Source organism: Schistocerca cancellata, chromosome 1 (assembly GCF_023864275.1).
Source record: "Schistocerca cancellata isolate TAMUIC-IGC-003103 chromosome 1, iqSchCanc2.1, whole genome shotgun sequence".
Taxonomy (NCBI): domain Eukaryota; kingdom Metazoa; phylum Arthropoda; class Insecta; order Orthoptera; family Acrididae; genus Schistocerca; species Schistocerca cancellata.
In genome coordinates, this window is record NC_064626.1 from 82,632,116 (window position 1) to 82,644,536 (window position 12,421).

General features: G+C 43.7%; 1 protein-coding gene across 1 annotated transcript in view; it reads right to left on the reverse strand.

Moving 5' to 3' along the window:
• The window catches only part of LOC126177630 (KAT8 regulatory NSL complex subunit 1), a 263,481-nt gene that overhangs the window by 34,103 nt on the left and 216,957 nt on the right, over positions 1-12,421 (reverse strand). Inside the window, exons 8-10 of the mRNA XM_049924508.1 lie at positions 11,814-11,973; positions 3,735-3,842; positions 1,487-1,577 (exon numbers count right to left, since the gene is read on the reverse strand). Of these exons, the coding sequence (XP_049780465.1) occupies positions 1,487-1,577; positions 3,735-3,842; positions 11,814-11,973 (359 nt within the window). The remainder of the gene's footprint in view (positions 1-1,486; positions 1,578-3,734; positions 3,843-11,813; positions 11,974-12,421) is intronic.

Here is a 12,421-nt window from a genome sequence, read left to right on the forward strand (position 1 = left end):
ACATGAGAAAAGTGCTGCAAAAGAAAAAGCAGGATATGATTGACTTGCTCCCTTATATTCCAGCTACCAAACTTGGTTACTTCCTTGCTCTACAAACAGAGACAGAGGTCTGGAACGTGAAGAAGAAGAAGAAGAAGAAGAAGAATGTAATCCTTAGTTTTACAGAAACCAATGACCTGAAACACATCTGACTGTGTAGTTCAATTATACATGTAAATTTAATAAGAAGATGTACGTCAAAACTGCAATAAAAATTATTTGCAATAAAAGAATAAAGTTTTATATACAATTTTCAATTCATTTTATTTCAACAGTGGTACAGCTCCATTACCTCCACTTTTCTGCCTATAATGCAGCTGAAATTAATGATCCAAACAAATAAAAAGAAAAGTTCATCTCTAGCAACAAGCCATATACTTGAATATTTCTGTTATCTCAATTGCAGATTTTTCAGCACTAATTTAACTTTAAGACTGTATCTCAAAATGAACAAAAATGGACTTGTACCACTATTGAAAGAAGACCTTCAAATGTTCTTAGACAATAACGGACACTTAAACCAACACAAACAAGGAAATATGTAACAATTATTCAAAGTAGTATATTCCTACAATTCGAGCTACTAACATAGTTTTCAAAAAATTACAGCCTTCAATATTCATTCAACCATGAGACAGTCATGTTTAACACAGCTTAGTGCTTTTAATGTAATTTTGTATTCTCACATTTGACTGTTCTGACAGTCTACTTAAATAAACATATTTTGTAATAATGGTCATCTTCCGGCAATAGCTGTTAAAATCAATTATTATTGGTTTCTCTGTGTTAAAGAGAATTTACACCAGAGGTGCTTTGCTTTTATTTACAGAGCCACTGGTGTTTTTGCTTCTTGTTCGCATATTCTGCAAACCTTAGCTTTTTTCTTCTCTTTTGTCTGACAATGAGGGTGAAAGAAACTTTGCTTTAATATACACTTGGCACTTTTTTTCCTTTTTGCACTCCCTCTTACACTGATCTGGCATTGTCTACACTTCAACTCACTTTAGACATAAAACTGCAGTTACATGTGTTTGCACTCAGCACAATATTTCAATGTTTATGCAAACAAACACTATGCTTAGCATAATACTGTATTGGGTACTAACATATGTAACTATAGTTCTATTTCTAAAATGAGGTGAAGTACAAATAATGCCAATGCAGCATATGAGAAAGTAAAAAAATGAAAAAAAAAACTGCTTAGAGTATATTACAATGAAGTTTCTTTCAACATCAAACTCCGATAATGAATAAGGAAAAAGCAATGGTTTGCAGAATATGTGAACAAGAGGCACAGACACCAATAAGAGAAGGTACTTCATAAGCAAAAGCGAAAACAATAGCAATTGATGAAAGTTCAGATTACTTCCACCTTCTTCTGTTGTGCGTACATCTAATTCAACTATGTCACATAACGGAAAGTGTTCTTTTTTTGTCTGATACTTACATCACTTTCATGACTAGACCTTCTGATAACACCATTATTCCTCAAACTTAACCTCGATCTCCCCACAAAATTATTTTCAATTAGCCTCCACCTGAAACGAACAGAATACATTAGCTGAAACATACTACTTACACTAAAATAAAATGTACATTAAGAACTTAATGTGAAAGTTCACACAGAGGTACAGCGTATTAATACAAAATTTGATGGCGGGAGAGGGGCAGGAAGGGGACGCAAGAGATGCGGATGAATGGTGGAAGGGGATGGGGGAGAAAGAGGGGCGGGGTGTGAGGGAAGAGAAAGAGGGGCAGGGTGTGAGGGAAGAGAAAGGGGGCAGGGGGTGTGAAATTGGGGGAGGGGTGAGCCGGGGAGGGAGAGGGGAAAGACGGGGAGAGCCGGGGAGGGAGGGTGAGAGAGGGGGTGAGCCGGGGAGGGAGGAGGGAGGGTGAGAGAGGGGGTGAGCCGGGGAGGGAGGAGGGAGGGTGAGAGAGGGGGTGAGCCGGGGAGGGAGGAGGGAGGGGGAGAGAGCGGGTGAGCCGGGGAGGGAGGGGGAGAGAGCGGGTGAGCCGGGGAGAGAGGGGGAGAGAGCAAGTGAGCCGGGGAGAGAGGGGGTGAGCCGGGGAGAGAGGGGGAGAGAGTGGGAGAGAGGGGGAGAGAGTGGGAGAGAGAGGGGGTGAGCCGGGGAGAGAGAGGGGGTGAGAGTGGGAGTGAGGGGGAGAGAGGGGGTGAGCCGTGGAGGGAGGGAAGCGGGCAGCCGGAGAGGGAGGGAGGGGGCAGCCGGAGAGGGAGGGAGGGGGCAGCCGGAGAGGGAGGGAGGGGGCAGCCGGAGAGGGAGGGAGGGGGCAGCCGGAGAGGGAGGGAGGGGGCAGCCGGAGAGGGAGGGAGGGGGCAGCCGGAGAGGGAGGGAGGGGGCAGCCGGAGAGGGAGGGAGGGGGCAGCCGGAGAGGGAGGGAGGGGGCAGCCGGAGAGGGAGGGAGGGGGGGACCCGGAGAGGGTGGGAGGGGGGACCCGGAGAGGGAGGGAGGGGGGGGACCCGGAGAGGGAGGGAGGGGGGGACCCGGAGAGGGAGGGAGGGGGGGACCCGGAGAGGGAGGGAGGGGGGGAGCCGGAGAGGGAGGGAGGGGGGGAGCCGGAGAGGGAGGGAGGGGGGGACCCGGAGAGGGAGGGAGGGGGGGACCCGGAGAGGGAGGGAGGGGGGGACCCGGAGAGGGAGGGAGGGGGGGACCCGGAGAGGGAGGGAGGGGGGGACCCGGAGAGGGAGGGAGGGGGGGAGCCGGAGAGGGAGGGAGTGGGGGGAGCCGGAGAGGGAGGGAGGGGGGAGCCGGAGAGGGAGGGAGGGGGGGAGCCGGAGAGGGAGGGAGGGGGGAGCCGGAGAGGGAGGGAGGGGGGAGCCGGAGAGGGAGGGAGGGGGGAGCCGGAGAGGGAGGGAGGGAGGGGGGAGCCGGAGAGGGAGGGAGGGAGGGGGGAGCCGGAGAGGGAGGGAGGGGGGAGCCGGAGAGGGAGGGAGGGAGGGGGGAGCCGGAGAGGGAGGGAGGGAGGGGGGAGCCGGAGAGGGAGGGAGGGGGGAGCCGGAGAGGGAGGGGGGAGCCGGAGAGGGAGGGGGGAGCCGGAGAGGGAGGGGGGAGCCGGAGAGGGAGGGGGGAGCCGGAGAGGGAGGGGGGAGCCGGAGAGGGAGGGGGGAGCCGGAGAGGGAGGGGGGAGCCGGAGAGGGAGGGGGGAGCCGGAGAGGGAGGGGGGAGCCGGAGAGGGAGGGGGGAGCCGGAGAGGGAGGGGGGAGCCGGAGAGGGAGGGGGGAGCCGGAGAGGGAGGGGGGAGCCGGAGAGGGAGGGGGGAGCCGGAGAGGGAGGGGGGAGCCGGAGAGGGAGGGGGGAGCCGGAGAGGGAGGGGGGAGCCGGAGGGAGGGGGCAGCGGGAGAGGGAGGGGGCAGCGGGAGAGGGAGGGGGCAGCGGGAGAGGGAGGGGGCAGCGGGAGAGGGAGGGGGCAGCGGGAGAGGGAGGGGGCAGCGGGAGAGGGAGGGGAGGGAGCGGGAGTGGTGGAGAGCTAATATGGGGAGGGTGACTGGGAAGGCTGATAAGGTGAATAAAAACTGTTACTCACCTCCACTTTAAAAACCTGTAAATTAAATAGTAGTTACAGTTACTTCTAAAACAATAGTTTCAAAATTAAGAAGGCATAGTACTTTACATCACTATAACACCATCTATAGACAGAAATATATCCACAAATATCCATTAACATAAACACTTACTTGGGCGTGGGTATTTCCTTATACTGGAGTTTCTCAAGGCGTGCAGCAGAAGCAATACTGTATGGTATTACAATATTGTCAATATCATATGAGTTCTCTCTTTTACGCCTGCAAAATAGAAATTATAGTTTGTGAATGGCAATGCTCCTTGACTCAAAGAGTGTTTAGTGCTGTTGTCAACCAACTTCTGTATACTGTATCACATTTATAAATGTTTATACACTCCTGGAAATGGAAAAAAGAACACATTGACACCGGTGTGTCAGACCCACCATACTTGCTCCGGACACTGCGAGAGGGCTGTACAAGCAATGATCACACGCACGGCACAGCGGACACACCAGGAACCGCGGTGTTGGCTGTCGAATGGCGCTAGCTGCGCAGCATTTGTGCACCGCCGCCGACAGTGTCAGCCAGTTTGCCGTGGCATACGGAGCTCCATCGCAGTCTTTAACACTGGTAGCATGCCGCGACAGCGTGGACGTGAACCGTATGTGCAGTTGACGGACTTTGAGCGAGGGCGTATAGTGGGCATGCGGGAGGCCGGGTGGACGTACCGCCGAATTGCTCAACACGTGGGGCGTGAGGTCTCCACAGTACATCGATGTTGTCGCCAGTGGTCGGCGGAAGGTGCACGTGCCCGTCGACCTGGGACCGGACCGCAGCGACGCACGGATGCACGCCAAGACCGTAGGATCCTACGCAGTGCCGTAGGGGACCGCACCGCCACTTCCCAGCAAATTAGGGACACTGTTGCTCCTGGGGTATCGGCGAGGACCATTCGCAACCGTCTCCATGAAGCTGGGCTACGGTCCCGCACACCGTTAGGCCGTCTTTCGCTCACGCCCCAACATCGTGCAGCCCGCCTCCATTGGTGTCGCGACAGGCGTGAATGGAGGGACGAATAGAGACGTGTCGTCTTCAGCGATGAGAGTCGCTTCTTCCTTGGTGCCAATGATGGTCGTATGCGTGTTTGGCGCCATGCAGGTGAGCGCCACAATCAGGACTGCATACGACCGAGGCACACAGGGCCAACACCCGGCATCATGGTGTGGGGAGCGATCTCCTACACTGGCCGTACACCACTGGTGATCGTCGAGGGGACACTGAATAGTGCACGGTACATCCAAACCGTCATCGAACCCATCGTTCTACCATTCCTAGACCGGGAAGGGAACTTGCTGTTCCAACAGGACAATGTACGTCCGCATGTATCCCGTGCCACCCAACGTGCTCTAGAAGGTGTAAGTCAACTACCCTGGCCAGCAAGATCTCCGGATCTGTCCCCCATTGAGCATGTTTGGGACTGGATGAAGCGTCGTCTCACGCGGTCTGCACGTCCAGCACGAACACTGGTCCAACTGAGGCGCCAGGTGGAAATGGCATGGCAAGCCGTTCCACAGGACTACATCCAGCATCTCTACGATCGTCTCCATGGGAGAATAGCAGCCTGCATTGCTGCGAAAGGTGGATATACACTGTACTAGTGCAGACATTGTGCATGCTCTGTTGCCTGTGTCTATGTGCCTGTGGTTCTGTCAGTGTGATCATGTGATGTATCTGACCCCAGGAATGTGTCAATAAAGTTTCCCCTTCCTGGGACAATGAATTCACGGTGTTCTTATTTCAATTTCCAGGAGTGTATGTGCATATAATGAACAGTGCAAGCAAGAACGTTTACTGATATCTTTTGGTATTTCAGTGCAGTTTCAATTTCCATTAGTATGATAAATGTTAAATAGTCATTTCAGATCACTTTTCCTGGCGCTGTATTCTAGCAACTGGATATGGCCAAGTGCATCTTATCTGAAGGACTCTAAAAGCTTCTCTTTATCTAGCCATCTTCTGTGGAAGACTCAAAACAATGAAAGATTTTCTGGAATCAGATCCTAGGCTTCTTTCAATTCACTTTTCAACACCTTATGCTGGGGTTGAATTGGAATTATTTGTATTCATTTAACGCTGATCCTTAATTACAAGAGGTATTTAGAGGAAATCACTATCAAGTTTTGGTCCATGTAAAGTCTGACAAATAATAATAATAAATATTATTATTATTATTATTATTATTATTATTGACACTATAGAAAAAGTTTCCTGACAAATGACCTGATATCTAAACTATTTAATTTACCTACCACAGAATAATACAACACTAAAAATAAGAAAACCTCCTTTTCAATGATGTTCTTTGAGAAAATTATATTTTTAAAGTATTCTAATCAAAATCACAAAATGTTTCATTGATATAAAGTATCTGCCTAAGAACATTAAAAAGAAGTTTTGCATCATCATCACATAATAATCATTTCTTTCTATGCTTACTATCTAAGCCAGTCATCAATGGTATTAATATTTTTACCATCACCACCACCACCACCACCACCACCACCACCTTGAATGATACTTTCAGCTAACCAATGAGCAGTGGACAAAAGAGGCAGTGATTTCCTATATATAAGCAGCAATAAGCTTTATAATCTTTTCTGTCACAAATATTTGGCTGTTTTCTCAGAGTATATCATGATTTCCAAGCTGATGGTGAGGGTGCAACTACATAGAACACATGAAATTGCTGCCAAGTGAAACGAGCACAATGAAATTTATGATCTTGGTTGTCGCAAACAGTTCGCTGTTTCTTCCAAATATGTTGGAATGTCTTAAGTTGTGGTTATGGTGGGACCTGAGAACACAGCTGTTTTTCCCAAATAGATAGTGGATTTCGCATCTGAACTGACATGAGAATGTGACATCATCTTCCTTTGTCTCTCGCTACAAAACATGCTTTCAGCCCATTGCTCTCTCACTGGCTGCATAGAACTAGCAGCTTACATACCCCTCCTTTGTTCCTGTCATACCTCACAGCAAGCATTGAAAACAATACTGCACAAAACACACTAGCATGCCAGGGGACCCTACCTAGACTGTTACAGTCTCCTGCAGCAATGTATACTATTGTTGAGTATTTGTCCACTTTTAAAGTCAATCCAATTCCAACTACTAATGGAAAGTCAGCTAACTCAGTAAAAGATTTAGTTGCAATCTCCCTTTCATTGCTGCTGTGAAAATAAGTTTTCTTTTTTGCTAATGTATAGCATATTTTGGAAAAATCTGACGACACATTTTGCTCAACAGAGCCAATTAACGAATGTTATTACTTATGTGTGAACTTTCTTCAATCAATTCATAAAAACCATTAACAATATTTCACTGTTGAAAAAGAAAGTGTATAAGCCATAAAGGAGGTTTGTACAGATTCTAACTTCCTTACCGCAGTGCCTTGGAGTTAGCACCATCTTAGTTGAATTAGATGTTCCCCATGATTGCACCAGTGGGAGGAGTACGAACGCTAGAGTCAGCAATTTTCTGACAACACAGCCTTTCCACATGCTTCAAAACAAATCTTAACGTGAACTCAATTCCCAAAGCTTTATCCGTAAATTTAAGACGACTCCTTCAGTAATCTACTACAGGACATAAAAAAACTTATAAGTGTTGCCCTCAGCAGTAGCAGTTTAGTCTAAGAACTTAAGACGATGCTGTATTTTTCAAATGACAAATTTGGGAAAAGACCTTGGCTTATAACTGGACTAATACAGTAGTAACATATTATCAATGGAAGATTTTCTGAATGGCTGAAATAAGATGAAACTGAACCCCTGTTTAAGAAAGAAGGTAAACAAATACCACAGAATTTCCAACCAATTTCACTTTTAACCAATTTCACTTTTGCTAACATTATTAAAATTTTTAGAATACACAAATCAGCTCCATAATTACCTAACTACAAATAATACATTGTCAAAATTACAGTTCAGGTTTCTAAAGGATTACAATACTGAGAAGGCTACTTACACACACAAGCTACTGGAATCTTTTGCTATCTCTCGAAGGTTATTAGATTGTCAAACCACAATGTCCTTTTAAATAACTAGAATATTACAGTGTAAAAGGAAATGCTGCTGAACAACTTAAATCTTATCTCCTTGACAGGAAACAAAGTGTATCAATAGTATCTTAAGCTAGCAGATATTTTCCAAATTGGACTTAAGCCATTTCTTTGTCATTAAAATTTGTAAAAATTTACACTCTACGCAATTCAAAACCTTTAAGAAATTTCCCCCAGTATATGCCTAAAACATGACAACAAGCAAATAGAAGAGGGTGATAATATTAAATTTTTGTGATTACAACATGTTAATGAACTGAACCGAGAGCATACCATACCACCGCTGAAGTGTTTAATTTGCAATGCGGATGACATCATACAATGGTGACAAAAATAAAAAAGCTAACGTACTTCACTTATTTTTACTCCACAAAGACATAAGGGATCTTTTTTTTTTTTTTTTTTTTTTTTTTTTGATAACTTATCAATTCACACTAAAGTTTTCCTAGTTCAAAATTTTGTAATATGAACTGGTTGTGGTTCAAACTCCAGAAACTTGTTACGGGAAACTGGTTGTGGTTCAAACTCCAGAAACTTGTTACGGGAATTAGGGACAACTGTTCTCCAATATACATTGAAGAACCAAACAAATTGATACACCTGCCTAATATTGTGTAAGGCCCCCACGAGCATGCAGAAGTGCCGCAATATGTGACTTGGACTCGACACGCTAGTGCTAGAGTGAACTGACTCCATGAATCCTGCATGGTTGTCCATAAATCCAGGAAAGTACAAGGGGGGTAGAGATCTCTTCTGAACAGCACGTTGCAAGGCGTCTCAGTAACTTGCCAGCAGACATGAGAAGTGTAATTACTAGTAAATTTCTGTTTAAGAGGAGTATTTATTAGCGACCAACACTTACTAGATAGACGACTTCCTTAGTAGAATAGAATGATGTGTTTATATTAATATATAATAAAGTATTAAGTAAAATTTGACTTCTGTACATCTTCAGTACAGTAATGAGATCAATGTAACTAAGTGTTGTAAACTGATCTCTCGTGATGAGGTGGGTATAATGGCCCAAGAATTATTATACATATCTCAAGTGTACAGATTTTCTGACAAGTTCGTTATTATCTTTTACATGAAAATTTGGTTAAGTTATTTTGACTGCTTCCACACCCAAGACTAGTCTTTCACTCGGGATCTGTGAAGATATATTAGCACGTTTTTTCTTTTTAAATATGTATTATGTATTCTTGTTTTGATTAGTTCTGTATCCTGTAAGATTTCCTCATTACAGATCTATGGAACGTAAGGTGGTACTTCTTCTTCTTCTTCTTCTTCCTCCTCCTCCTAAAAAGTTTCTGCATATGTAGGTCCATTCGCAGAGGCTCTTCGAAGCCTCTGTTTCTCCCACAGTCTCTCATTCAGCATTTCCTCCCACTGACACCCTCTTTGGCTGTTCACATCGTACTTCACATAGCCTTTCGATCTTGTTCGTGGTTTTCCAATTGGCCTCCTTCCAGATTTTGTCCATTCTAGAGCTCTTCTTGGAAGTCTTTCTTGTCTCATTCTTGTAACGCAGCCAATCCATTTACCCCTCATTTCTGTCCATAGTTTCTTTTAGAGGACTGATATGAAAAGTGTTTCACGTTATTTCATTCCTCACCCTGTCCCTTCTCATCTTACCTTGACCAGGTCCATCATTCTTAAACATATGTGAAAACTGGCATTTATGTCTGATACACAATAATAAAATTTTTAACCATTTTTCATCCCCTCCAAAATTTCTTCCTTGATGTTTGCTTTCTTTCCTAACTTACTCCCCAGATTTTTGAAAGCATCTACTACTTTAATAGTATTTAAATTCCAACTTAAATTTCCTGTCGATTTTGATTATCTCCCTTCTTCTAAAGCTTTATTTCCATGCTACCACCTTCAATCATTCTCCGCCAGGTATGTAGTTGTTCTTCCAATTTCTGCTAGTTTTCTTCCCAAATCATCAAATTTTCCAGTCAAAGCTCTCTGTCTGTCCTAAAGCATTCTAATTTTTTACCATCTATTGTATCACAATTCAGGCACTTGTTATACAAGTTTCCGAATCGTTGCTTCCCTCTTGACAGTTCCAGTCTATTCAAACCTTGCTGTATCAATCCCCTTCTAACAATGTTAATAAGCCTTTTCTTATACCTACAAATGCAACTGCGATATCTTTTCCAGATAGCCTTGCTTTCCTACTACCTGTCTATCTGTAAATATGGCATCTATAGTTGATCTTCCAGACTGAAATCTTTTTTGTTGTACTCTTAATTATGGCTCTATGTTTTTATGATTTTCTGTTAAACTGTCTTCTCAAAAATCTTCATGCAGTGGCACAGTAATGCTACCCCCTATAGTTCTCCAGAGCACCTTGTAACCCTTCTTAAATATAAGTACAATAATTACCTTTGTCCAGTCAACAATAATATTTCAATGTATCCATACTATCCTCATTCTATACAACCACTAAATTCCAATAGGTCCTGCGGATTTGAGCATTCCTATTTTGATGTCACCTATTCCATGAGCTTAGTTATTTTTCATTTCTAATAAGGCTTTTTCTATGTACAACATCTGAAGATCATGTCTTTCTATTTCATCTATGATGGTGTTATTTCTTTTGCCTCCCTCTTATTTCATTACATGTATGTGTTTCATGCTGTCCTTCATATAGATTTTGGAAGGATTCTCCCACCACATGTTTACCTTCCTTGTTGTACAATATCTTCTTGTCATACTTAAATTTCTCTTACGTTTCTTTTGAGACTTTTCCCCAAGATAGTTTCTTAGCCAATCTTACTCCTTTCCTTGCTGCTCAGCTGTTTCTACTTGTCACTATTATGTTCTGTTCTGTTTCTGAACCATTCACTCCATGTGGTGGTCTTCACTGCTTCTGCAATTCTGATATTCCACCAAGAAATTTCTTTGCGTCTAACTCTTTCTGATGTCCTTCGCATGTTTCTGTCTTCCACTCTTTGAACCTCCTCGATTCTTTCTCTACACCCTTCCTCTCATCTTTGGAAAGCTCTGTTTTAATCTTTTGGATTTCTCCATCTTTTAGTTACCAGCACATTATTTTTGCCTCTTATATCTGTTTCAAATTCCAACTGTGTATGGAAAATTTGTGTGTATCTGTTTTCTTATATCATCCATTAGCAATCATCCATTTCTTTCTCAGACATGTGTCTAGTAATAAATCACCACCTGTGATGATCTCTGTGGCTTCCTATCACTGTTTCATGTCGTCTTCTATCATTCCCCACTCTGGCATTAAAGTATCCCACAACCACAGTATTGTTTGATGTTACAGCATCTTCCAGTTTAGAGGTAAACTTTTTATTTCTCATCTATTACTCATCCTGTTTGTGGGGCATAAACCTGAATTACATCAAGAATATTTCTTGGCACCATTGTCTTAAGTTTAAATATTCTATTGCTTACATTTTCCACATTAAATACCTCATTTGCCAGTTCTTTAACTATTATTATTGTGACACAATTTCTTCTTTTGGCTATTCCCGACTGCCACATCTTTTACCCCTTTTCCAGCACCTTCATACTATTTTCCTTCTTTCTTACTTTAATTAGTCCCATTATCAGAAGGTACTTCTTTGTCGAAATACATTTGATATACTGTATACTTCCACCCTTCTCTAAGGATACAACACAGATAGTCCTAATTCCTACACACTTCTTTGGAGGAAAACATCTTCATTGGGGCTATATTGGCTGTCATACCTGACAGATCTGCTCAAAGGCTTCTGCTCACTTCTGGTATTGATATTGATCCAAGAATCATTTTATTATTGAAAGTAAATGGATTATGCATTACTGGATTCTTTGACCTCTCATAGTGACACCATAGCCACATTAGCTGTCATTTATAAGTGTTCCTGTAGGGCCTTCATAGCTAACGTAACTGTCTGAGGGTACACATAGTCCCCACTGTATTTCACCCCTACAGACAATCCCCGCACCAAATCACCTACAAACCACTTTCATTTAAATGTTGTATGGGAAATTACTACAAAAAACATTATAGAAGATAATGCAAGCCCATGGAGACAAGAGTGGGCACTCAAAAGGAATAAGGCTATTGTATAGGATCCCCAAGAAGAGAGTATGTTTGCAGCTGAGGCAGTTACCTTGATGACTCTCCAGATACTTTGCAAGAACCTTGTGAAGTCAGCCTTTCCAAGGAACAAGATGCTGGGCCAGGGGATGGCACTGGAGAAGCATGTTTACTGACAGAGGCACCTGAATCAGGGACATCGTCATCTCCATCCTCGTACCCATGGTATGATGCTGAAATGACACATTTATTGTGAGCAATTTCATACACTTAAGTAGTCAAATTAAATAGTACTAATTCACCATCTCCCTAAGCAGAACATACATGGCTTATGAATTATTCACAAATAATTTTGTACCTTCAGTTGTGTATTTTAGCACTCCTATTACATCTGCAATGATGAGAAAGTGCCCACCTTACCAGGTTCTCTCTAAAACTGACTGCAGATGCCTTAAAATCTGAAATCAATTTTTTTATGGGAAAAAGGGAAAAACTGGAGATTCATCTCCATCTAATTAAAGCCTAACTAGAAACAAAATAACAGTGCACACGCTGTCACTTTCATCACGGAAGACACTGGGAAAAATCTTTACCCTAGAATCAACTTCTTCAAAAATTCACATACTGCACCCCACAGCATCACAAAGAACTCCTTATTTAATAGTAGGACAAGGTAAGACT